This window comes from Schistocerca nitens, chromosome 2 (assembly GCF_023898315.1).
Source record: "Schistocerca nitens isolate TAMUIC-IGC-003100 chromosome 2, iqSchNite1.1, whole genome shotgun sequence".
NCBI lineage: Eukaryota > Metazoa > Arthropoda > Insecta > Orthoptera > Acrididae > Schistocerca > Schistocerca nitens.
This window is the reverse complement of record NC_064615.1, coordinates 510,284,982-510,309,365: the sequence shown is the minus strand read 5'-3', so window position 1 is coordinate 510,309,365 and position 24,384 is coordinate 510,284,982. Positions and strand designations below refer to the sequence as shown.

General features: G+C 37.7%; 1 protein-coding gene across 2 annotated transcripts in view; it reads left to right on the top strand.

Moving 5' to 3' along the window:
• Positions 1-19,875, top strand: part of LOC126236490 (P2R1A-PPP2R2A-interacting phosphatase regulator 1) — a 56,467-nt gene extending 36,592 nt beyond the window's left edge. For both annotated transcript variants that reach the window (XM_049945843.1, XM_049945842.1), the window contains exons 5-6: positions 15,289-15,453; positions 17,590-19,875. In XM_049945843.1, coding sequence (XP_049801800.1) covers positions 15,289-15,453; positions 17,590-17,818 — 394 coding nt within the window. In that variant the 3' untranslated portion in view covers positions 17,819-19,875. The remainder of the gene's footprint in view (positions 1-15,288; positions 15,454-17,589) is intronic.
• Positions 19,876-24,384: the final 4,509 nt, after the last annotated feature.

Genomic DNA, 24,384 nt, shown 5'->3' with positions numbered 1-24,384 from the left:
AGTACAAATGCCACTAATAGCTGGGTGGGTGAGCAGTTGTAGTTGCTCTGACTAGCTGTGTTGTAACAGGAGCCCGCCTGTCATGTAAGTGGCTACGGAAGTGCAACATTGTCCGTGGCGTGTGAAAATCCAGCCTACCACTATGGCAGACTGCTGTATTGCAGAATGCTACATCAGCAGTAGTCTGGCACCCATTGACAGGATTTCGTAGACGGATTGCCGACACGCCTCTCGGTGGGTTGCGAAGTTTGGTCTGTGGTTGTTACTGCTACAACAGTTATGTACTGTCAACACGTTACCTGCTGTATATGAGATTTGGTGTGTACATTTGCATTTTTCTATATCCCTTCCCTTCACCATCCTTTCCCCATCCCCAATTAGCCCAGCAATATCACTTATATTTGATTATTTTTCTCTACCAAAAAATTAAAAAAAGGCTTCACATATTCTGTTTACAGTTCTCAAATTATGTAAGCTTTCAGTTTGTGTTTGGGTTTCTTTCTTTTATTCCCAATTCATTATGCCAAATGGAAAATATGTCTTGCTTCTGATGTGTCTGCATTGCTGTGAAGTTTGGAGATTAAAATGGAAAGTTTTAGAATTGCAGAAAATTAGCCACAACAGGCTCATTGTATTCCCAGCAAGTTACCTATAACATGCAGTCTGAGCTAAATCTTGGAGAATTTCTTAAAAATTGTTTCAAAAAATCATATATTTAATTCATATCTATCACAATCTGCTGCAGGACTTGAGCACTTGATTGTCTCACACATTTGAATGTATTATGGCCTCTGAATGTGGTAAAAGGTTCCTGAAATGTCTTAACAGAGAAGGATAGGAAGTTATGTGGCTGAATGCTGCAACACAAACTGATTGAGGAAACCACTACAGAAATGTATAGTAAAAAGTAAACTAGTGTTAATCAACACTGGGAGAAGAGATTGAAAACTGTACTGCTGACTCCAGGGGTGTGAAAGAACTGGACGACACATCGAGGAGAGAAAAAAAAAAAAAAAAAAAAAAAACTCCTAATTCCGATAGAACTCATTATTATAAATATATGTTGGAGAAAGGATAAAGGATGATACTAATATTGAAAGGAACATAAGCATATTCACTCTGTGCTAAGATGAAAATCTTAGGTTTTCAGGCAATAGTTGAAAAGGATTGTTTCTTCAAAGGTAGGTCATGTATCGACAGTTTATACTTCACAGCATATTGCAAAAAATTATAGGAATATGATCTGTAAATATATGTAGCTGTTACAAACTGTTTAAAGATCTTTGAAAAAGTTGTCTCTCTCCAGCTATGGAATATATTGCAAGAGAGAGCAGAGGAGTGCCAAATCTTGTAATGAAGATAACCAAAAGTCTCTATATACCAACTGCTTCATTAATATGTTGGTGATGGTTAGCACAGAGTCATTAAATATTTACTAGGTTGTTACATAAGAATATTACCTATCAGGTATTCTGTTCATTTATTATTTGGATGAATTAATCAACCCTTCATTGGTCATTAGTGAATGAAATCATCCATTTCTGTTTATATGCAATGTGAATGACTTCCCAAGCTTTCTAGGCATTAATTGCTTTATTACCATGTATGCTGATGACCCATTGCGATGCCAGTAGTGATATTGAATTAACATGTTTAAAAACATGTAAGGCACAGAGGCAGTTGTACAAGAATGGCACAAATGCAACACTTAAGCAAAATATTGTAGCTAATCAGGGCCTGATTGAGAAAAAACGCGCAGCAGAATCATCAGTATGGCTAAACAATAAAGTGACATTGAAAATACTGACATCATCTCCCATTTAAGACTTAAGATAAAGTATGTTCTTAATTCATAAACTGTAAATCATACGGAGGGGCGGAACATAAATTACATTGATGTGAGCTTGTCGGTTGCTGTGTAACAGCTAAATGCATATTGGCTTTTTTGCCAAATGATTCTTTCCGAATTTTGCTGAGTCCACTGCAGGAAAGAATGTATCACTAGTTTTATACTTTGTTAAGTGATCAGAATGAACTACAATCTTCTGATCTGGCAGATGTAATTCGACATTGACAGACAACATGAAATGTAATATCTGAAATGATTCATCCCAGTGGCCCATAAATTTCTTAGTTTTGCCAATACTTGGTATAATGTTGATCTGTTACAGTAGCCTTTGGATTTCCAAAAACTCGTTCTAAATGATTGCCAAATTCTTTCACAACTGTCATGTCTTCAGTAGGGATCATAATAAGGTAGCAAGATAAATGCCTAAGGTACATAAAATGTATCGGTTATTTCAGGCTGTTATGCGGAACAATTCAACAATATTGGGTGCTACAGTCTCAACATTTGAAGAGAGATATTTGATCTTTGGCCTTGTGCTCTCTTAGTGCACAGATATCTTCGACATCTTTCATTCATTGGGGATGCCAATAATGGCACGTGATGCACACTTGCATAGTGCTTTCCCCATTTTATTTCATAAAGTGTCTTGTAATAAAATGCAGTGAGGTAGCCAGTTTCTTACAGTCAGGAATGGATTCTTGTGCCATTTTTAATTCCTCAATAATAACATAATCTACTACCAGGATCTTAATTTTCATACTCAGAGCATCTGCATTATAGTTTAACCTTGCCAGGCTCTTGTGTTTGATTATGTAGTTATATTCACTAAGTTTCAAAGCCCATATTAAAAATCTGCTGCCCTGATCTGTTAAATTCAAAAGCCGTGTGGTCTGTAATTACTGTGAACTGTCACCCATATAGGTAACACTGAAAGTAATAGGTGATAAAAGTTTCCTTCTGTCATGCTGTAGTTTTGTTCAGCTTGATTCAGCTGATGTGACGCATAACCAGTTGGTTTTTCTTTGCCATCTTGCAATTGACTGAAAATGCAGCCAATAGCTATGTTGCCAGCATCTCACAACAAGATAAAAGGTAGTGCAATATCCGGATAAGATAAGAAAGGTGAACATGAAGAATTCCTTTCAGTTTTAAGATGGCACTCTCTGTTTGTTGTCTAGACAAAAGGAGTTTATTTCTTTAGAAATTTTGTGATGAGTGGTTTCTTGGTGGCTGCACAGTTTTCCCACATATGATGGTAGTAATTTGTTAAACCGAGAAATGATTGCAATTTTTCTCGGTGCTGGAAAATTGGTCACTGAATCCATTAACCACGGATCTGATCTTACACTTCTGCCAGAATTATTTGGTCTAGATAGTGCACTTGTGGTATCATGGAACTGCGCTTTTCTAATTTCAAATTTAAATTAGCATCACTAAAATGAGTTAGCACATTTCTCAGTCATTATGCATGTTCTCTCATCATACTTGGAAAAATAATTACGCCATGCAGATAAACCCTGTAAGAATAAATCCGCAAAAAACTGAAATGTAGCAGGACCATTTTGGAGGCCAAAGGCCATCCTTAGTTATTCATAATGCCCAAATGGCAAACAAAAGCTATCTTTTCCTGATCTTACGGAGCTATAGAAATTTGATAGTAGCCAGAGTGCATATCTAAGGTGGCGAAAAATTTGCATTTTCTAAGGTGATCCTTGGAAGGGTCCTTGAACGCTCTCATATCTACACAGATTGTAGTGATGCTTCCAGACCACTTCAAATGTGGACTCGTACTTCCTTCTGTCAATTTCCAGTCCCACAATTTCTGAAACTACGGAGTAGATTACCTTTTTGCCCAATCCAGTTAGTCTACAATGCAGTGATTTTAATTCACGACCGCAAGTAGATGTAACAAACAAAACACTTACTGTGCATCTGTATCAGTGATAAAGGTAGACTGTCTGCTGTAGATTTTACCCTGCAAAGTTACGTTTGCCACCTGGGCAAGTCCTACCTCTCTTATTGGATGTGCTTTTGGAAGGAAAGTGAGGAGCAGTGGCAGAACTGTTCCATTTTGCATTTCACGTATTGCTATTCCTTTGAGCACTTTGGTAACCTGTTTCGCTAGCTGAGTGATGGCAGAGACAAGCAAATTTGCAAAAAATGCAGTGCACTGCCAGTGAATGCACATCTAGCAGGGCTTACTCTGGTGGAAGATTGTATGAATTACTGGGACTCCTCATGTAGAAACAAAAGTCATATGGCCTCCCTTAGTGTGCCTGGTGAAGCACTCTCACCTCAGCACCTACCTGCAGATTAGTCCTGCAAACAAGTAGGTCTACACAGCAAGCTCCTGATTCACTGAGTAGTATCTCTTTTCTTTCATTACTGACCATTAATACAAATGTACAACATGACACCGCTGTTATTGTGTCAGCAAAGTGCTCTAAATTTTCTCCAGAATTTTGGCATAGGGTGGAACTTTCTCTGTAGTTTTCACTGTGCTTACATCTATGGCCACCCCCTAGTCCTTTAGCAAGGACATGAAATGCTGTGGTATTTCTGAGCCCTTCCATGGAATTTGCATAACCACATGCCTCCCCTTGCAACTTAAGGTTAGCAACTCTTCTCAGAACTTCATCACTACGTATGGACAGTTTCCCTGCATCTATTAAATTTTATATGAAAATGTGAACATTTTCACCTGGTTTACCTTTGAAGGTAGGAACCAGCAAACCGTTTGCAGTATCAGTTACAGGCTTAGATGTAACTGGCTGTAGGAACTCCGGAAATGGAGAAGAAATGTTAGCTACAAGCACAGTGCTGCTTTGCAGTGTTAAATTTACTAATGCTTCATTTAGGTGCCTTTGCAGGTCTTCATTCTCTACCCAGAATTGATCCAGTCTTGCTTGCTCTCAGTGACATTTCTTGCAGCATAGTAGCTCGGCGGCATCTTTTCCCTAAAAGTGAAGCTCGCAACTTACATTTGTTGCTAGATGAATGGTGTGACGGTGTTGGGCATTGACACAACAGTTGCACTCCCCATCAGGGTGGTGCTGGGTCATCATACCTGCTGGCCGGCAGGCCAGACTGTGTGCGCCAAACACTCATCTGTTGTGTTGCAGCATGAAGCCCTCCACAACTGTTTCATGCATCCATTCATGACTTAGTAATTTGTACGTGACACCTTAAATGTAAAAACAGGGTGAATTCAGTATCATATTCCTGACACTAGTTTGTATATGCCCTAGGGGGTGTATTCAGTACTGGAAAGCAGTGTAGGCTTGTAATTAATATATGAGGCTCAGGTTTAAAATAAGAAACCACATCAGTTTATTTGCTCATTGGGATTACCAATGGGACAAGATAGGTTAACTCCAGTGACTCCAGACCCATCTCGGAGAAAAGTTGCTCTCATGTGTGTTTGGCGACTTAGCTATAACACAATGAATAGGGAGTACTGCATGGCAGATTTGTCAGTGCGATGTTGTCAAAGTTACCTTTGTTGTTGTTGTTGTTGTTGTTGTTGCTCTTCCACCTTTTAGATTTGTTCTCATGGTTCGGCTATTCCGTACTGCAGCCATGTGTGAACTTATTCCTGTTGCCATCATATCCAGGCAGGGTGATGCTGTAAGAGTATGTCTTACTATGTCCAACTACCGAATGATGAACACATCTTCAACAATAATCTTCTGTGTTGTTCAAACGCATTGATCAATATTTTGACTTGAGGTCTAAGAATTACAATCTTCATTTGTCTTGAGTGTATATCCGTTGTCTTTGAAGGTGTCCAGGACACCTTCAAGGGGTATCACCAAGGTATACATGTCCACATCCATCAAGTGCTACTGCACTCACCATGCCGCACCTTGCCCTTGTTATTTTATATCACTGCATACACGTCATCTGCATATCGATCGAGGAGTGCACTGTGGATTGTTCCCACTACATAAAATGTATATGAGAGATATGGCCATCTTTCACCAGCATGAGTGTCTTCAGTGGAACATAGGTCATTCTCATGAATAAGCCATATTACAACACTACATATTCACTCACAGAGACAGAAGATGCCATGCAAAACTCCTGTAATGCACTCTTTGATGCCATGCAAAACTCCTGTAATGCACTCTTTACAATTCAGTATAACATATCTGATATCATATTACAATTTGTTATCCATTTAATTTATCCTTAATGAAAATAGTGTTTTCTTTATAAGTTTATGCATGATTATTTTCTTTGGTCTCGAAGAGTTAGCATGGAAAATGTCTCTAGTAGGTGGATTCAGCTAACCAAATGACTAAGCCCCCCTACTTGGTTTACCTGTCCCCAGACTTCTCCTCACAAGATGCAGCACAGGACGTTTCTTTCTTGAATGCCCCTGTCCACAGGCGTAGGACAGCCTCTCTATAGGTCTGCCTGCTCATTTCTACTCCAACTAACCTAAAGCAGGGTACACTTCACCATATAAAATCTGTCTACACGGTATCTCAGTATCATTTTTCACCATGACAGGAAAGATTTCCTTCAGGTATGGCTTGTCTTTACCCCAATTTTAAAGCATACTGCACCATACTCCACATACAAAAATGCTTTTACCTACGTTTCGTGCTTTGCGGAAACACATCGGTGTTAGCATATTACTTTGGGTTACGATAATCCCATGTTCATTTCCTTTTCTCAGGATACTTTAGGTCTGCTACTATGTATGTATTTAAAATTATCCAAGCCAACACATACAGCTCAATTTATCACTAAAAATACCTCAAGAAATAATAAAGCAATGACTGAAATTGCCATTTCTGGATTTTATATTGACGACAAAACCTGCCAGGGTAGTCAACATAACTATTTTCTTTTCTCCATTGTCACTTATTTTATAAAACACCTATATCACAATATGTATCCAGGTGATTAACTATCATTTGTCTTCTCACACTGATTGAACATTATGTTACTTGAATACTGCCTAATTTTCACGTCCACTACTACCGTTCCTTGTGTAAGTCCTACTCTCTATTTAAAACTGATAAAACAATCTAGTTTTATTGATTATGCATCTGCGCTATAAACTGATCAATTTCTCTCTAGATGGCACTTCTATCTTGTTCTCATTACACTCGCATTAGCACGTTGTATTTTAGAATGTTGGGCTGCAGACACGGGCTTTCCTCCGTTATCTTCCCCCACAGTGTGTGACATGCCTTAAAGCAGTGTACTGACCCCATACACAATACGTGTATGGCACAAAACTATGCCCATTTGTCCAAGTCATATCGTCACACATGTGGTGTGCTCCTCAGCCATCCTGTGGCAACAGGTTGTGATAGAAACATGGGTAAAAGAGAAGGGATTCACTGATAGACACACATGGATATGGACAGTCAGAGAAGGAAGAAAGGAAAGAGAAGAATTAATTTGTTAAGGTCGAAGAAAGAAATAAAGAAAGAATATAGCCCCGAAAGGCAGAGTCCCTTACCACACCCCACCCCAAGGAATTTCCTCTTTTGCTAAAGAATGTATCTCTTTCTGTAAGAAACATACTACCTGCTATTAAGACTTTCAAAATTATGGTACTTACGGTTATCCGCATAGCAACTTTTAATGCTTTCTTGCTCTCACAAACAAGGATGCAGTTTAGTTATTTAATAAGGTAGAATAGTAAGAGGTACATGATATAGAATAGTGTAGGGGTAAGGAATGCTTTTAGAGAAATTAAAGAAGAAATACAAAAGCCATTAACTCTGATTTCCAATGGGTGTTATTCTGCTAAATTTGTGAAGTGTGCAAATTCTCCTGGTGGTTCACATTTCTTAATTATATTAACATTGTATAGACCCTTTCCGTGGCCTGTATCTGGATCTACCAGGAACAGTGCCTTCAGATATAATAATCCCACCACCTTAAAAGGTCTGCAATACTGTGGAAAGAACTTTCTAGTCTCTTTCTTTATGTTTGAACTATGATGAACATCTTTTACAAAAACAAAGCTATGTACACTGAATATAGGTACATCTGTTGTACTGTTGAACTTGCAAAGTATGCACTTGTCTATTACTGCTGCCTCTTCTTCCTCTGAAGGGGGGTATCTAAACAATTTTAATAATGGTTCTCCTATAAATCTCTTATTCATTATCTCTATCGGTGATAACTCAGTGCAGATGCGGGTTAACTCATTCAATGTGACATGGAATTCTGGTATCGTCTGTGTCCATGTGGTATGTTTGTGGGATCAGTATGTTGTACATAATCAGCCAAACTCTTTCATTACTGTCTCTCATGCATTAGAGTGCAAGTGATATTTTGATATGGTTGCGTTATATACTCCTTTCCTTGCCAAAAACTTTAAAATTGTAGCTGGTAAGCTGTGGTCCATCATCAATAGTTATTTAAACAATAGATTACTGTGGTTGTATTAGCTTGCTTGATTGGATAAAGCATTATATATTTCCACCCGTACACTACCAGCACAAAAATAAAGTCACATACCCTCTACCCGTAGGTAACTGGCCAAAAATCTGCTGCAATAAGATCCTGTAATCTTTTAGATACCATGGGATACGGCATGTATTTTATACCACTGTTATATTCTTTGACCTTTTGACATATAATACAACTCTGCAATAGTTTAATTACTTTTTGACTACAATTTTAAAATAATAAAATTTATTCACATGTTGTATGCAGTTACATGTTCCAAAATGTCCATAACATTTGTGTATGATTCATATTAATTTGTCCTCGGCATACTGAGACATGCATAATATCCAACATGGAGCAAGTAAATTCCCAAAATAAAATATCATTTTTTATATTGTCCATGAAAGTTGTTCTGATGGCACCAGGGAACCATTTTTACACTTTTGATATTTCTCACCGAGTCCGCAGCTCGTGGTCTTGCAGTAGCGTTCTCGCTTCCCACGCATGGAGTCCTGTGTTCGATTCCCGGCGGGGTCAGGGAGTTTTCCTGCCTCGTGATGACTGGGTGTTGTTGTGTCATCTTGATGATGATGATGATGATGATGATGATGATGATGATGATGATCATCATCATCATTCATCCCCATTATGGTCCGAGGAAGGCAATGGCAAACCGGCTCCACTAGGACCTTGCCTGGTATGGCAGTGCGGGTCTCCCGCATCGTCCTCTATGCTCCTCGGAGTATGGGACCTCATCATTATTTCTCACTGAAGTAGTCATCATCTTGAGAGCTAAATTGCATACCTCATTATTGGCAAAGCTAATACCTAAGAAATTAATTTCGAATATCATCCCAGGACCCGTTGTACATTTCATATTGTTCTTACCTAATGGTAGCCTAGGTAATACATCGGAAACTTGGTTCTCCAATACTTTTATATAGTTTATCTCTAGTGGAAATTGCTGTAAAAAGACAACCCACCTCATCATGTGATAATATAGTAGTATGCTCTCCATGAGAAAGGCTAATGCTTGATGATCAGTATGTTTAACTACTTTTGAGCCCCAAATCAAAGCCTGCAATTTCTTTATGCTCCAAACGATAGCAAGCAGTTTCTTCTCTGTAGCTGTGTAATTCATCTCATGTTTACTTAAACTATTACTTGTGAAAGCAATTGTTCTGTGCTCCCCTATTTCCAGGTCCCTTTTTCCTTGGGATAATTCCATGACTGTACCATATTCTCAGGCATCTGTGTCTAATTTGAAAGGTTCATGTATCACAGGATGCTTCAAAATAGGTGGTTTCACAAGTGTCTGCTTGATATTACCAAATGCTTCTGCTGTGCCATCATTCCATATCCATTTTGCTTTCTGTTTCAACAAACTTATTAAGTGGGGGTCATTCATAATTTGTCCATGTCTATAACTATGATAAAACCCTTCTAATCCTAGGAATGAATGTAATTGCCTAGCATTCTGTGGTTCTAGACAATCTTTTACAACTCTTACCCTATCGAAGTCTGGCTTTATACCATTTACCCCCCCCCCCCCCCCCCAAAAAAAAAATGTCCCAAAACTTAAGTTTTTCCCTAGCTTGATTGTAATACCTTTTTCATAAAACTTTCTTATGGTTTTAGTTAATAGTGTACAATATTCTTCCCATGTTTTTGACACCAGCAGAGTATCATTAACTTCTATGAGTAGCTCTTATTGTAATCCTCATCCTAACACTTGATCCAGAGCGTGAATAAAGACTGGCACAGAGATATTCAAATCAAAAGATAAGATGCCAAATTGGTAAGATTTTCCATCAAATGAGAAAGCTGTTTCTTTTTTCTTGGAGCTTCCTTACAGTCAGTAAATCCATTGAACTACAATACTGGGTCTGCTCTAATTTGGCTAACAGTTCACTGATACTTGCAGGTTTATCCCCTTCCATTACTGTGTGTTTATTAAGTGTATGGGTGTCTGAAACAACAGTCACCTCCTGTGGCTTTTTAACCACTTTTAATGGGTTGTACATGCCTGTAGTTCGTGCAGCCACCTGATTATCAACCAGTTTGTTAATGTCATCCTGTACTACAAATCTTAAAGGCACAGGATAAGGTTTGCAAAAGAATGGGTTATTAGTCTTGATATCAAAGGGAGAAATGTAATCTCCTATAACTTTTGACTTATTGGAGAACACAGATTTGTAATTTGATAGAGTATGATACACTGCCACTTTCTGATCGTCCATTAACATCTTAGATTTGTAAGCTTTAATATATATATATATCATCAATCAGGTTTTTTGCCAGTGTATTTGATTCTTCCTCGCTTAGTACTTTTGCTTTTGTGACTAACATCTGTATGACCATATTACATGTAACTACTTCATGGCTTATTTTGGAGGAGTTTAATATACACATAGCACCAACTTCATATGACAGACTAGCTGTATGAAAATCTAAAATCCCTTTGTATTCTAGCAGCCACTCTATTCCCAAGAGTATACGCCTAAATTAATATTTGAGACATCCAATAAAGACTGAATACATTGAAACCATACCAATTTTATGAGACTCTTATCTCAGACTTAATTGATTTATTTTTTATTTTGGTAATACCTACAGTAGTACACACTCCAGTAACTGATAGTGTAGGATATAAATTGTTTCTGTTTTATATTGTGTAATAATTCTTCTGATATCAGTGATACTTCAGTACCTGAATCAATGTATATATCTGCCTTCTCCTAGCACAATAGGTTTTGTGAGGATACTCATGGTTTCCCCTTCCTCCTCCTCTAGTAACCATTCATTATTGGAATTGTGTTTTGCACTGGCCACTAAGTTATGTATTTTAGGGCCAACTATGGATTGGTCACATTCTGGATTTTGGCCCTCAACCCAGGAATTTTATGTTTTCCGTTATAATTACCAGATAACTGCCTAGTATTACATCTTTATTAACTCCGACATATGACCTGCATTATTATCCACATTATTATTAGGAGTGGGTAGTAATACCTCTGACTGTATATTATTATTGATAGTTGTACTCGGATTATTACATCTGTCGATGATGCAACAGTCATTTCTCTGTTCTTTGCAAATGAATTTGAAAACCATCTGTCATCTATGTCGCCCTTGTTTTGATTTCATTGTGTTCCTTGTTGAGGGTATCTAATCCCTGAGTAAATCATCCACAGTTGTCCAGCCTCTATCCCAAATTTTTTTACGCGTGTTAACATCGAGTATAGATTTAAGTGTTAGGAAGTCGTTTCTGAAAGTATTTGTATGGAGTGTAGCCATGTATGGAAGTGAAACATGGACGATAACCAGTTTGGACAAGAAGAGAATAGAAGCTTTCGAAATGTGGTGCTACAGAAGAATGCTGAAGATAAGGTGGGTAGATCACGTAACTAATGAGGAGGTATTGAATAGGATTGGGGAGAAGAGAAGTTTGTGGCACAACTTGACTAGAAGAAGGGATCGGTTGGTAGGACATGTTTTGAGGCATCAAGGGATCACAAATTTAGCATTGGAGGGCAGCGTGGAGGGTAAAAATCGTAGAGGGAGACCAAGAGATCAATACACTAAGCAGATTCAGAAGGATGTAGGTTGCAGTAGGTACTGGGAGATGAAGAACCTTGCACAGGATAGAGTAGCATGGAGAGCTGCATCAAACCAGTCTCAGGACTGAAGACTACAACAACAACAACAATGTGGCAGTTGACTTATTAACACCCTTACCAAGTGTGGTTCCTCTAATGGGTTATCTAAATATTTCAGTCTCATCAGATACCGCTCCAGGTACCTTTTATAGCTACTCCAAGAACTATTTTAATGCTTTGGGTCAACTAAATCCAGTAGTAACATGCCTTGTTTGCTGGGAGACCAATATTTCCTCTTAAAACTTTCCTGAAAATCCTCCCAGGACTTGAAATCTTCAGAATGGGCATTCGCCAATTCTGCTGAATCACCAACTAAATAACTAAGTGTAAAATCTGTCTTCCTGGAGCCCTCCCATCTTTTTGATGGTGATCTAGAGAACATCCTTAAAAATGTACCGGATCCACGTCCCCATCTGGTGTGAACTTTTTAAACTGTTTGGAAAAATTTATTCTGTTTCCCATTTGAATACCCTCAAAAAACTCACAAGAGACACAAACATTATCATTAGTCTCATTAGTTCTAAATTCCGTTTTTACAATTTCTAAGGCGTCCCACAATTTCTTCGTTTCCTTTCTGTGATCTACAGCATGTCCCAAATAATTGGTTTTAGTACTAATAGATTCAACTGTATCAAGTACTTCTTGTTTTACAAGCTTCTGTAATGTCGCTTCCAAACCAGTTGATATTGCTTGGGTACTCAGAATTTCATTTAATAATTTTCTCTGCTCTAACATTTCGACCTGCTCCTGTGAACCTAAGATTTGGTTGTCTACGGTTTGTACTTTATTATGACTTCATTATGTAATTCATTCCTCACTAAATCACACTGTGCATTAATATCCATTTGTACTTTTTTGGGCAAATAATTTAATTATTTCTCCATAGCAGTAATTTTATTTTCATGTATGTTGACAATCGATATTGACTCTTCTTTAAATACTTCTGCCTGCAATGTAATTGCTTCCAACTCGGTAGTGGTAGCTTCTGACTTTTGGTTGATACTTTCTTCTAGCTTTTTTAAAAGTAGCATCCTCTTCAACCATGATTGTACCTTCCAATTTTGGAGTAAGCTCTTCTTCTAATTTTCCATTAAGGTTATCTTCAAATTTCTTACTACTTTCATCTTGTGTTTTAATAGCTTCCTTTAATTTTTTCCTCAATACTTAAATTCAGTTCTACTTTAATATCATTCCCATGTACTTTAAGGGCTGTATTTATATTAAAGTTTAATTTGGCTTGAAGGGCTCCCTTTAAATTTCTTAGCATTTCTTCTAATTTCTTGTTAAATGATTTATTGTTTTCCTACATAACCTCACTGTTCTGTTCCACAAATAACCTACCTGCTACCATTTTACTAGTCCACGCAGACATACACTAATAACTCCAAATTCATTATTTAAACTCGATGTTCACTGAGTTTCTTCACTCACAAATGTTGGTTACTAATCCTGTAAGTTCCCGCATGCACAACAATAAAATAAAATAAAAAGTGCTAAACTGACAAAATCGCAGCTCACTCAATGTGTAGAATGTGAACTGTGAACACTGCTGTTTACTGCACAGGCAAAGCTGGTGCATCATGTTGAGCAACTGTGGCAGGCGGCTGCTGCTCTGGCGATGTGCTGCTGAAGTGATGTGCCATGAAAACTTATGCCCCCATAATCATCACATTAAGCTGACTGATGTCATTTGGTCTGCCTGCTACTATCCTGTCATTAGTTTTCCATGCCAAACCCTCCACAAACTCCTCGATTTCATAATTGATATGCACATGTGTGGTTTTCGAATAATGACCACAGTGCTTGTCTCAGTGTAGACAACCGTGATTATTTGTCTTGTGGTTGTGAAAATTTCTTATTATCTTTTTTGTTATCTAGAATATTATTAAATTGTTTTCGTTAGATGGCTTTTTGGGCACTACGCAATGTGTACTCACTTGTAAGTTCCAATGTTGATTCTTGAGTTGCCCCTGGCAACCAAGTATTTCTTCGAAATATTTACAAAAAAATTTACCAAATCTCTCTCCTGTCTAACACTGTAGTTATGTGATTACATCGAATATATGTAGCGCTACACAGGCATGCTTTGCAGGCACAAAGATAAATACTGGCACCAAAACCTCTGCGTTAGCAAATAAGTTAAAAGAGAAGATAGAAAAATGTAAACATTACGCTGTTTATTCTTTCGTGTTTGCTGCTATCTCATTTAAATCCTGTCTGCCTAATAAACTACAAAACTAGAGTAAGACAACAGCAAACATGGAAGAATATACATATCATGTCATGTTTAAATTCATATTATTCTTATGCTGAATAGTGATACAGTCAGAAATGAAGCACAGCAACTGACTAGATTTTTAAATCTAAAATGTCTCTAATTTCTGTGCAGAATGTAATGTGCTAAAGAGGCATCTGCAAAGATTTTCAAACGGAGAAAAATGTTCGCTAAACTCTCGTTCAGAACATCTTCTATCATACGCAGTCTATTATTCGGTTCTTGTTGATCATTATCGAAGAAAGCAGCAGTGTAAGTAACAACAAATAGCAGTCTATTGCTTTTGTTTCGCTTATGAGAACATTCCTCTCCCTTTTTTTTTTTTTTTTTTAATTGTAAGCGGCAGTAGCGCGCACAAAAGCAAGCCATGCCGCGAGCGGCTGCAGGTCATAAACACTCATTATCAGAATGCGACAAACAATGCATGACACAGTACAATAATGCATTTTGAGCTTAGAGTGGTGTAAACACCTATAACAAAGAGAACGGCACTTATCAGATCAAAGCAAAATAGGCAATCTATTCAAACCAGACGAAGCACGTGAAAAAGGAAGGGTACCCATATAAATACGGATAGAGTGCCTGACACATAGCAATGGCTACTTGGTAAATCTTAACTGTTAAGCTTAAGACTCGAACCAAACTACTGTAGCTGTATCTTCATCCTTTCGATCTAAATTGTGTCTCATGCTACAGTGGACCAACTTTGCTTCGATTTGGAGGTGTGGTCTAAAACTTTTCTGTACCCTTGAATTTAGAGTCTCAAATTTCAGGTGCGGCTTAGATTCGGGAACATTTTTTTTTTTTCCATGATTTCGAGTCTCATTTTTCAGGTGCGGATTAGATTCGAGTGCGGCTTAGACTCGAGTAAATACTGTAAGTAACCTGAGGGACAATGACATAGTTCGACAAGACTGCATCTCCACTCAGTTGTTTGTGCTATTTCATTTTGTCTGTCTTGTTCATCTGTTGTGTTTTATTAGATTTTCTCATCAGCCATGTATTATTTGCTCCTGAATTATTTCTTAGTTTGTGTGTCAATATACCATGCTATGAGACTCTAAAATAAGAGTATTTTTTTGCAGGAGAAGCTTAAGTCCTAATACTGTTCGAGCTAGTTCACTGGGCCCTGTGAAACGCAAATGTGAATTAGAGGATGAAAAGGTTGATCCCTATGTTCCTCCACCAGCCAAAAGGCCCAGTTACTATGGAACTGAGAGAGCTGGTCTTCTAATGACTCAGAATAACAGGTAATAATTCCAACAGTTAAGCATTGCTGGAGTGAAAACTTTTGGTTTTTTGTCACCTCTGTATTTCAGTGAATTTATTGATTAATTTTAATGCTAGACAAAGAATTTATAACATATACAGGTACTTGTTGTGTAATATGTATTTCTTTATTAATTGCTTCATTTTTTGTGACTGTTCATTATTTCTGATTTCTGCCTAGAAGTTATTACAGCTGCAGTAATAATGCAGTAGTTCTGAAGAGTTTAAAAAAAAATGTATACAAATGGACTTGTTTACAATTTAAAAATAAATTGAGATTTAAAATATGAGTAAATAAAATCAAACGATGGGAAGTCCAGGCTGGAATAACAACAATATTGTGAAAAGGATGTATTACTACTCACTGCGCGGAGGAGGCATTGAGTCATAGACAAGTACAAAGAAAGGACTGCCAAATATTTAAGCTTTCAGACAAAAAGTCCTTTGGAAATGGAAAACGTGCACATGCGTCTGTATATATACACACACACACACACACACACACACACACACACACACACACACACACACACACACACAGTCCAGAGTCTCCAGCAGTTGTTGCCCAACTCATCTATTTCCAAAGGAGGACTGTTTGTTCGAAACCTTACATGTTTAATAGTAGCAGTCTGTTCATTGTATTTGTCTGTGTCTCGGCACCTTCTCTATGTGATGAACAGCAGTCTGTCCTTTTCATAGTACTATTGAGTAAATAAAATTTTATACATCTTTTGCTCCTCTTGATTGGTCTCCATCTGCAGCAGATAGTGTACAATTTGTGTGTTAGCTTTGATGCAAAAATTCTTCCTTACTCATTTTAGTCTTACCAAAGTTCTAGTAACATTAGTAAGTTTATGTTTATGAAAATACATATTTTGACATTAAATAATTTTTAATTTTTTTGGTTTCTAATTATGCTTTCAAGTATTTCATTTCTCACACATCAACAAACTGTTATTCTAGGACAGTATGTGATCTGCTTATTGTGAGAAGAACTGATTAAGTGACAGTAATAAATTTTAAATTAAATAATTATGAATTAGTGAAATGAACTTTAAAAATTAAGTTTGTTGTTCCTGTGGTGAGTATAGATTGTGACAACACTACATCATTGCCAAATGTGAAATCCTTAGCTACCACACTAGTTGTTGTCATTTTCATTGGTAGTCTCTGATTTGGGATAGCTTATTCAAAAATAAAGCATCATGTAATTTGAGTGGATATGTTCAAACAAATGACAGTAAACTTATGAGTTTGGGCTCAGGAAATGAAAAAGAAATGTGGTAAAATTATACTGATGCAATATGTACCCTATACGCCAAATATATTGGCTTGTGGAGAATAAATTTAATACTTGAGCAGTAAACTTGGTCGTTCTCAGGAGAGTTTTGAACATTAAGACAACACATTGCAGAAAAAGATACTTCTCATATCAGAAATTTCATGAAATTGAAGTAAATGGTAAAAATGCATTGCACATTCGAAGAATACAAGAATCTGAAAGCACAAGGTCTATGATAAAGATGCTGACTGACTAAAAGTTTGAGTTCCTCCTAACCCACACTCAACTGCAGGTGGATATTATACAAAAGTAAGATATAAAACAAATCTCGTGCAGTTATTATCATCTGTAATTGTATTATTCCTTTAATTGTTTGGATTATAGTTCCCTATTGCCTGCCACTACACTTTTTTCCTTCCTACCACCACAGTTAGGATAGAGGTATCACACATACTTATAATGTGAAACATCTGGTATAGTGGTTGTGAAACCAGGTTTTCTAAGTTTTTGCAATAATTGCTGATCAATACCAGTGCTGTTTCTGCTATTCTTGTCCCAGTAGTGAAAGTCGTTCATATTCCACTTCCTGTTCAACTTAAATGTTTACTTACTTCTTTCATTAATAATTTCTTTAGTTAGGCAGTCCCCAGTACCATTCTTATGTTGTAACCAAATTAAGTGCTCTTATCATAACACTTTTAGCTTGTTTGCTATTGACAATAATTATGTTAGATGATTGTGTAACTTTAGTGCATGGCAATGAGTACAACAATCTTAATAACCCCAGCATATAATTTTAGTGGGGCATTTTTCTCAAGTAAACTTTATTTTGCAGAATGGATGCTTCCTCAAGTCCATTACCAGGTTCTTTGAGTTCAGTGGGCACTCCAGAATCATTATCTAGTGCTGACTCTCCTGGCTTCTCATTCCGGCCTGTTGACAGCCCATCACCAGGACGTCCTGCAGCCTCCATTAATGATGAACCAATGCAAGAGGAGAGAACACCTGACCCAAGCAAAAGTGACCAGATCATGACTCAAGTTGGGGAAAAGAACCCTAGCTAATCCAAACTTGCCTTAAACTGCATTTCTTTTCCCATTTTCTAGTCTGCACAGCTTCCCAGCACTTCAGTTCGTTGAAAGCTTTTTGTCTGTCACTTGAACTGTGTCAGACGAATATGCTGAAGACACAAAAACCAGTTCATTGGGGTTTCGTGTTTCACTATAGGAATTAAAAGTTCTGTAGTGCATTTTTTGACTGAAAGATTTTTCTATGTATCTTGCCAATGAGAGGGGTATCTGCTATACCAGGAAAGCTTCAGAGATTAATTTTTGTTGTTTTCTGTGCAAACAGATTAAAAACTGTAGCTTTCCTGGTAGCAGTTGCTGTATTATTTGTAATAATCCTCTTCAAAAAGTGGAAATACCTCATTTCTCCTATGTATTAAAATATTTCGTATGACTTGTGTTTTTAAGTATCTTTAAATATGTAATTAGTATTTATCATTGTGTAGTTCAGTGTACTCTTTAATGTAAGTCTTTTTCAGTGACGCTTTTTATGCTGGCGTTATAGTCAGTTTTGATGAATTGAGTTTAGATTTAATGTCTGTCTGTGAAAGTTTGTACACAAACTTTTTTTATGTAACAGTAAAAGAAAAATTTCTGCACACTTACAACTGCTGATCCATTCTTTTTTGCCCCCTTAAAAGGACCTGTGTGCAGTTTCAAAGATGTCAAGAAGTGTTAAAACAGTTTCTCATTGTTTTGAAAACTAGGCAACTGTATTTAAAAATATATATTTATAAAATTTTTATGTTAGCTATTATGTTTGATCCAGTAACGTCAGTAATACCAAACATAACTTGGCCACTTGTGATGCAGCATACAGCATTTAATACATCACACTCTTCTCAGACACTTAACTATTTGTGTTTCATTTATTCTTTTAAAGGTATTATACTTTGGCTCTTTCCTATTCTGTACATCCATGTTGCTTGAGATCTGTATATTTGCAGTTGTGAACATGATGACTGAACCTGAATCTAGGAAATTGACTTGTACCCCATTTAAGTATGCTCTCTCTCTCTCTCTCTCTCTCTCTCTCTCTCTCTCTGTATTTAGTAAATACTTACTGCATGTAAGTACTTATTAAATACTGCCCATCAACTGTGTTCATCCTTCCATTGGTTTCTGCAGTTTATAAACACAGATAACTCAAGGCTTCCAGTCTCTGTTTAGCAAACTGAATTTTGTTACACTGTGTGCAAATATTTCCAAAAAAATCTTCATTGTGTGCATGAACATAATATTTTAATCTATCTAATATACAGTTCTCAGAGTTCTTAATTTTTTGACACACAATTACCAAAGTAGCAAAAGGAAAATCATGAAATTCTTGTTAAATTAGTCTACTATGCGACATTCTGTGGGATATCTTGTGAGTTCTGAATCTGCAATGTCATGTGAATATCACCAGGTGCAAGAACATCCATTTATTTTTGTGTCTTTTGGAATTAAAAAAGTTTGTATATGTGTACTGTGTTTGGTTATATTGAAACTGAAATTTTATTTATGGGCTGGAAAGGATTATGTATCACTGGTAGGCACCAGTATTCATTTACAAAAAAAAATATGTTTGGCTCCATTAAATACATGTAATTTATTTTCTGCAAATCCGCTTTTCATTCATCTGTGTGGCCTAGTAGAACTAAACTGACTTGGTAACGTTTGTCTACTTTCAGTTCTGTTTGTTCTTATGTTGTGAGAATGCAGTATGTCCTGTTTTAGCAATATCACAAAAAGATGAAACAAATATATGTTAGTATGCCAGAGAATAAAAGTACCCAACACATTGTTCTTGGTTGATATTTGGAACCAATACTTATTGACTGTATTTTGCTGCAGTACTAGAATGATTAACAAGTCAGAAATAGAGAATTTAGCATGTCAAAGTGTTAGACTGCAACATGTTATTTTACATCCTGAGATGTAAAAAAAAATCTCGAATCTTATGTGCCATGTTCAGCATTTATTGTGCCATATATTCTGTAGTGCCCAAACATTGTAAATATGGCAGTGTCGTATATAAATATGTAAAATACAGTGTAGAATAGTTGCATAATATACAGAACTTTTAAGGAGAAAATAACTTTGCTTCTTATATTGTGATTTATCTTTCAGTAAAAGTATGTTTTATACAATTTATACTGTGTGTGTGTGTGTGTGTGTGTGTGTGTGTGTGTGTGTGTGTGTGTGTGTGACCATATTTAGAAAACTGCTGTAATGTAGTTTGATCTGGAAATTATTGGCGCCACAAAATAAGTTTTCAGCTTTGCAAATCGTCATGAGTGTCTACATCTCTAGTATAAATTATGGAAGAAATTTTCCAACTGTCCCCCCTGACTTCAATTTTCCAATTATGTTAATCAATCTGGCCCAGAACTGCATCAAAATAATATTACACATTGAAAAGTGTGGCACTTAAAAAGTAAAAATTAATTGTGCTACATATTGAGATTGTTAGAAAATATTTAATAAGTAATTAAATAATAAAATTTAGAGAACCGGCATTTGAAGCTGACGGCTGAATGATTCTACTGCTGCCAACATACTTTGCGCTTAAGAACCACAAACATGTGACACAAGAAACTAGGGCGCATATGGAGGCTGATAGTCATTTTTCCCCTGCTGTATGTGCGAGTGGAACAGGAAAGGAAATGACAAGTAGTGGTACATGATACCCTCAGCCATGCATCGTACGGTGGCTTGCAGAGTATATATGTAGATATATATCCTTGATTCCCTGATCTCATTGGAATAGTGGGATTTATGACACTCAGACAGCTCATTATTCTCTTACAGTGCTGTATAATTTTGTTAAAGCACTTTTGACATGATCCAGAAATCTTGTAGAGTCTGCTGTTTTTATATGGATAAGTTCTTTTAACAATATATTAAGTTGGGTGTAAAGACTGAGATGTGGAGAAGAGCATATTCAAGCACGAGAATTATTTTTTTATCTTTGAATGGTATGGAATTATTCATTCTGTTGGTCTGAAAAAAAGTCAATATTCAGATCTCTCCATCTCTCCTGACACCACCTTCCCATAACCCCCTCTCCCCCCTCCTGCTCCTGTTCTCCCCCTCCCCTCCAACCTTCCCTCTCTCCCTTCCTTCTTTTTCCCCCTCACTCCCCTTCCTCTTTTTTCCATCACCCCTCACTTCCCTCTTACCCCGTCACTCATTCATCTTTGCACCCCCTAAGCCCCACAAGATACACACTTGCTTAAAGGGGACAGGGTGATAAGTTTTGTGTAAGGTAATGTTGCTTTAGCCAGCACTATTATAATACAGCTTTTCCTCAAAGATGATAACTTTTTTACATGTATGTCAGAAAGGCCCCTAGTCTTTCCATTGTAAAAGTTCTTAGCAGAACAGTGGTGACATCTTCTAGCTGATCCCTTGTGGTAAAATTCATCTACATGGTAGAGCTGTACAGTAATAACTGTACAGCATGGCACTGAACCCAAGTTGTAAAATGTGCTAAGTACTCAGTTGACAGTTGTCACAACTATCTGCAGTGCTACTGCACTTGCGAGAACAGCAGAGCTCATTCATAAGTGTGAGGGATTTATTCATTGTATGCCCAATAAATCAAATAGTGAAAGGGAGCTTTCAGGGATATGAAGAGTTATCGATCGATAGGCAGAAGCACCTGCTTTCTGTAAAATGTACTAACAACAAATTGACTAGTGCTAACCTATTCATACTGATAATTAATGGACATTAACTCTGGATTACTATAATTAGATAAGATGTGGAAAGTTCTGGTTGAAGGTAAATAATTCAGAAGTAACGGTGATAACTCATTCAACATTTGAGATGTTGAGCTGTTGACAGGTATACAAACAAAAACTGAAATTCTGCTAGCTTTTGGATGAATCCTTTCTTTGAGCTAGAGTACACCTACATACACATATGCCTCCACACCTGTACAGCTACATTGTGTCTGCTGAATATACAGTGCTGGGACTGCAGTTCGAAAGGTAGGCTGGGGTGAGGAGCAAAAAGAGGCAGGGGTGGAAAGAAGGGTTGGGGAAGGGTGGCTGATGGCTTGACGGGGGTAGGGGGCATCAGGTGTACAAGATAGGAACTTTTAAGGGTGAGGCTTCAGATGCATGGGATAGAAATGTTACACACGGGCACCAGAACCAATGAGTTCATGCAGCACAGGCTGATGATGATGACGACGGCAACAACAATGTGGGAGGAGTGGATTGGGAAGGAGTGACAGAACAAGAAAAGGGGAGGGGGGACTTGGGAAGAAGGTGTGGGTGCAAGGCATTAGTAGAGATTGAGGGCAGGACAACTACGGAAAAGAAGGATGTGTTGCACGGATATTTCCTATCTAAACCATCCATTCAAAAAGGCCAGACTGATTTTATTCTTGGCATATTAGTAACTATGGTGACAGCTTGAACAAACAACTGTAAACAACAGGTGTACATTCAGCAAATCAGTTGTGAGCAGGCAGTGTTAAGCCTTGGATGTATAGTCCTGGTGTGTCTACATTAACACAAATTGTAATGGGACATCATCTCTAAATCAGATGTTAGACATTCTCTGGAATGCTTTGAAGAAGAGAAAATTGTGCAGAGTTTGTTCTGCGCACCTTGACTTCGGAACAAAAATGATGCATGAACAATGGCTGTGAATTGATTGAAGTGCAAAATATGAGCCAAAGATTTGTGGAAGAATCGCAAGCTAACTCTTGTGGGAACTTACGATCTAATAGGAAGCATATTCCTCAAGAACAGAAAGACATCTCAAGAAGAGAATTATATTTCACTGTATTTGCTTTCAGTGATTCTAGTACTGGAAATCTGCCAATAACAACTGTTTCTCATATCCCCTGGGAAAAACATAAAAAAAAAAACCTTATGTTGCTGTCGACTCTACATTATACTGCTGCAATTGGTTCACCTAATGACACTAAGAATAAACAGTCATAAATTTACATTATAATGAGGTAAAAGGTGGTGTTGACACAATCAATCAAATGGCAAGGAAATTTTCAACTAAGAGAACTACAAGATGGTGACCACTATGTATTTTCCATATTATTGTAGACATACCAGCATTAAATGGTTGTACATTGTCCCATCTCAACTACCTAGAGTGGAATAAGACAAAATCAAATAAGCAGCAGCTTTTTCTTCAAGAATTGGGAGTACAGCTCTCGAAACAATAAATTGAAGAAAAGGCTATGAGTATTAGAGGACTCCAGATGTGTGTGGTTTCAGCTATGGGTTGTATTCTTGGATGGAATATCAAGCAGAAGGCAGCTGCAAAGGAAGCTGAAGGAGGAAGGAAAAGATGTCATTTGTGTTGTCATGAAAGCCATTCAAAAGCAGTGAAGTACAATAAAGTGAATAAAAAAACAGTGACCTGTAGCAACGATAATAGGTACACATGCAGTAATCACAGCAAGAAAACTGTTTATAAACTATGTGATCAAAAGTATCCAGACACCCCCAAAAACATTAGTTTTTCATATTAGCTGCATTGTGCTGCCATCTACTGCCAGGTACTCCATATCAGCAACCTCAGTAGTTATAAGACATTGTGAGAGCAGAAAGGGGTGCTCCGCGGAACTCACGGACTTCGAATATGGTCAAGTGATTGGGTGTCAATGGTTTCATATATCTGTACGTGAGATTTCCACACTCCTAAACAACCCTAGGTCCACTGTTTCTGATGTGATAGTGAAGTGGAAACGTGAAGGTACATGTAAAGCACAAAAGAATACAGGCCGACCTCGTCTGTTGACTGACAGAGACCGCCAACTGTTAAAGTGGGACATAATGTGTAATAGGCACACATCTATCCAGACCATCACACAGGAATTCCAAACTGCAACACGATCCACTGCAAGTACTATGACAGTTAGGTGGGTAGTGAGAAAACTTGGATTTCATGGTTGAGCGGCTGCTCATAAGGCACAAATCATGGCAGTAAATGCCAAATGACGCCTCGCTTGGTGTAAGGAACGTAAACATTGGACGATTGAACAGTGGAAAAACGTTGTGTGGAGTGACGAATCACTGTACATAATGCGGCGATCCGCTGTCAGGGTGTGGGTATGATGAATGCCCTGTGAATGTCATCTGCCAGTGTGTGTAGTGTCAACAGTAAAATTTGGAGGTGGTGGTGTTATGGTGTGGTCATGTTTTTCATGGAGGGGGCTTGCACCCCTTGTTGTTTTGCATGGCACTATCACAGCACAGGCCCACATTGATGTTTTAAGCACCTTCTTGCATCCCACAGTTGCAGAGCGATTCAGGGATGGCGATTGCATCTTTCACCATGATTGAGCACCTGCCTGTAATGGACTGGCCTGCACAGAGTCCTGACCTGAATCCTATAGAACACCTTTGGGATGTTTTGGAACGCCGACTTCATTTGATACCTCTCCTCAGTGCAGCACTCTGTGAAGAATGGGCTGCCATTTGCCAAGAAACCTTAAACCTTCTAGCACCTGACTGGACATATGCCTGCAAGAGTGGAAGCTATCATCAAGGCTAAGGGTGGGCCAACACCATACTGAATTCCAGCATTACCAATTGAGGGCG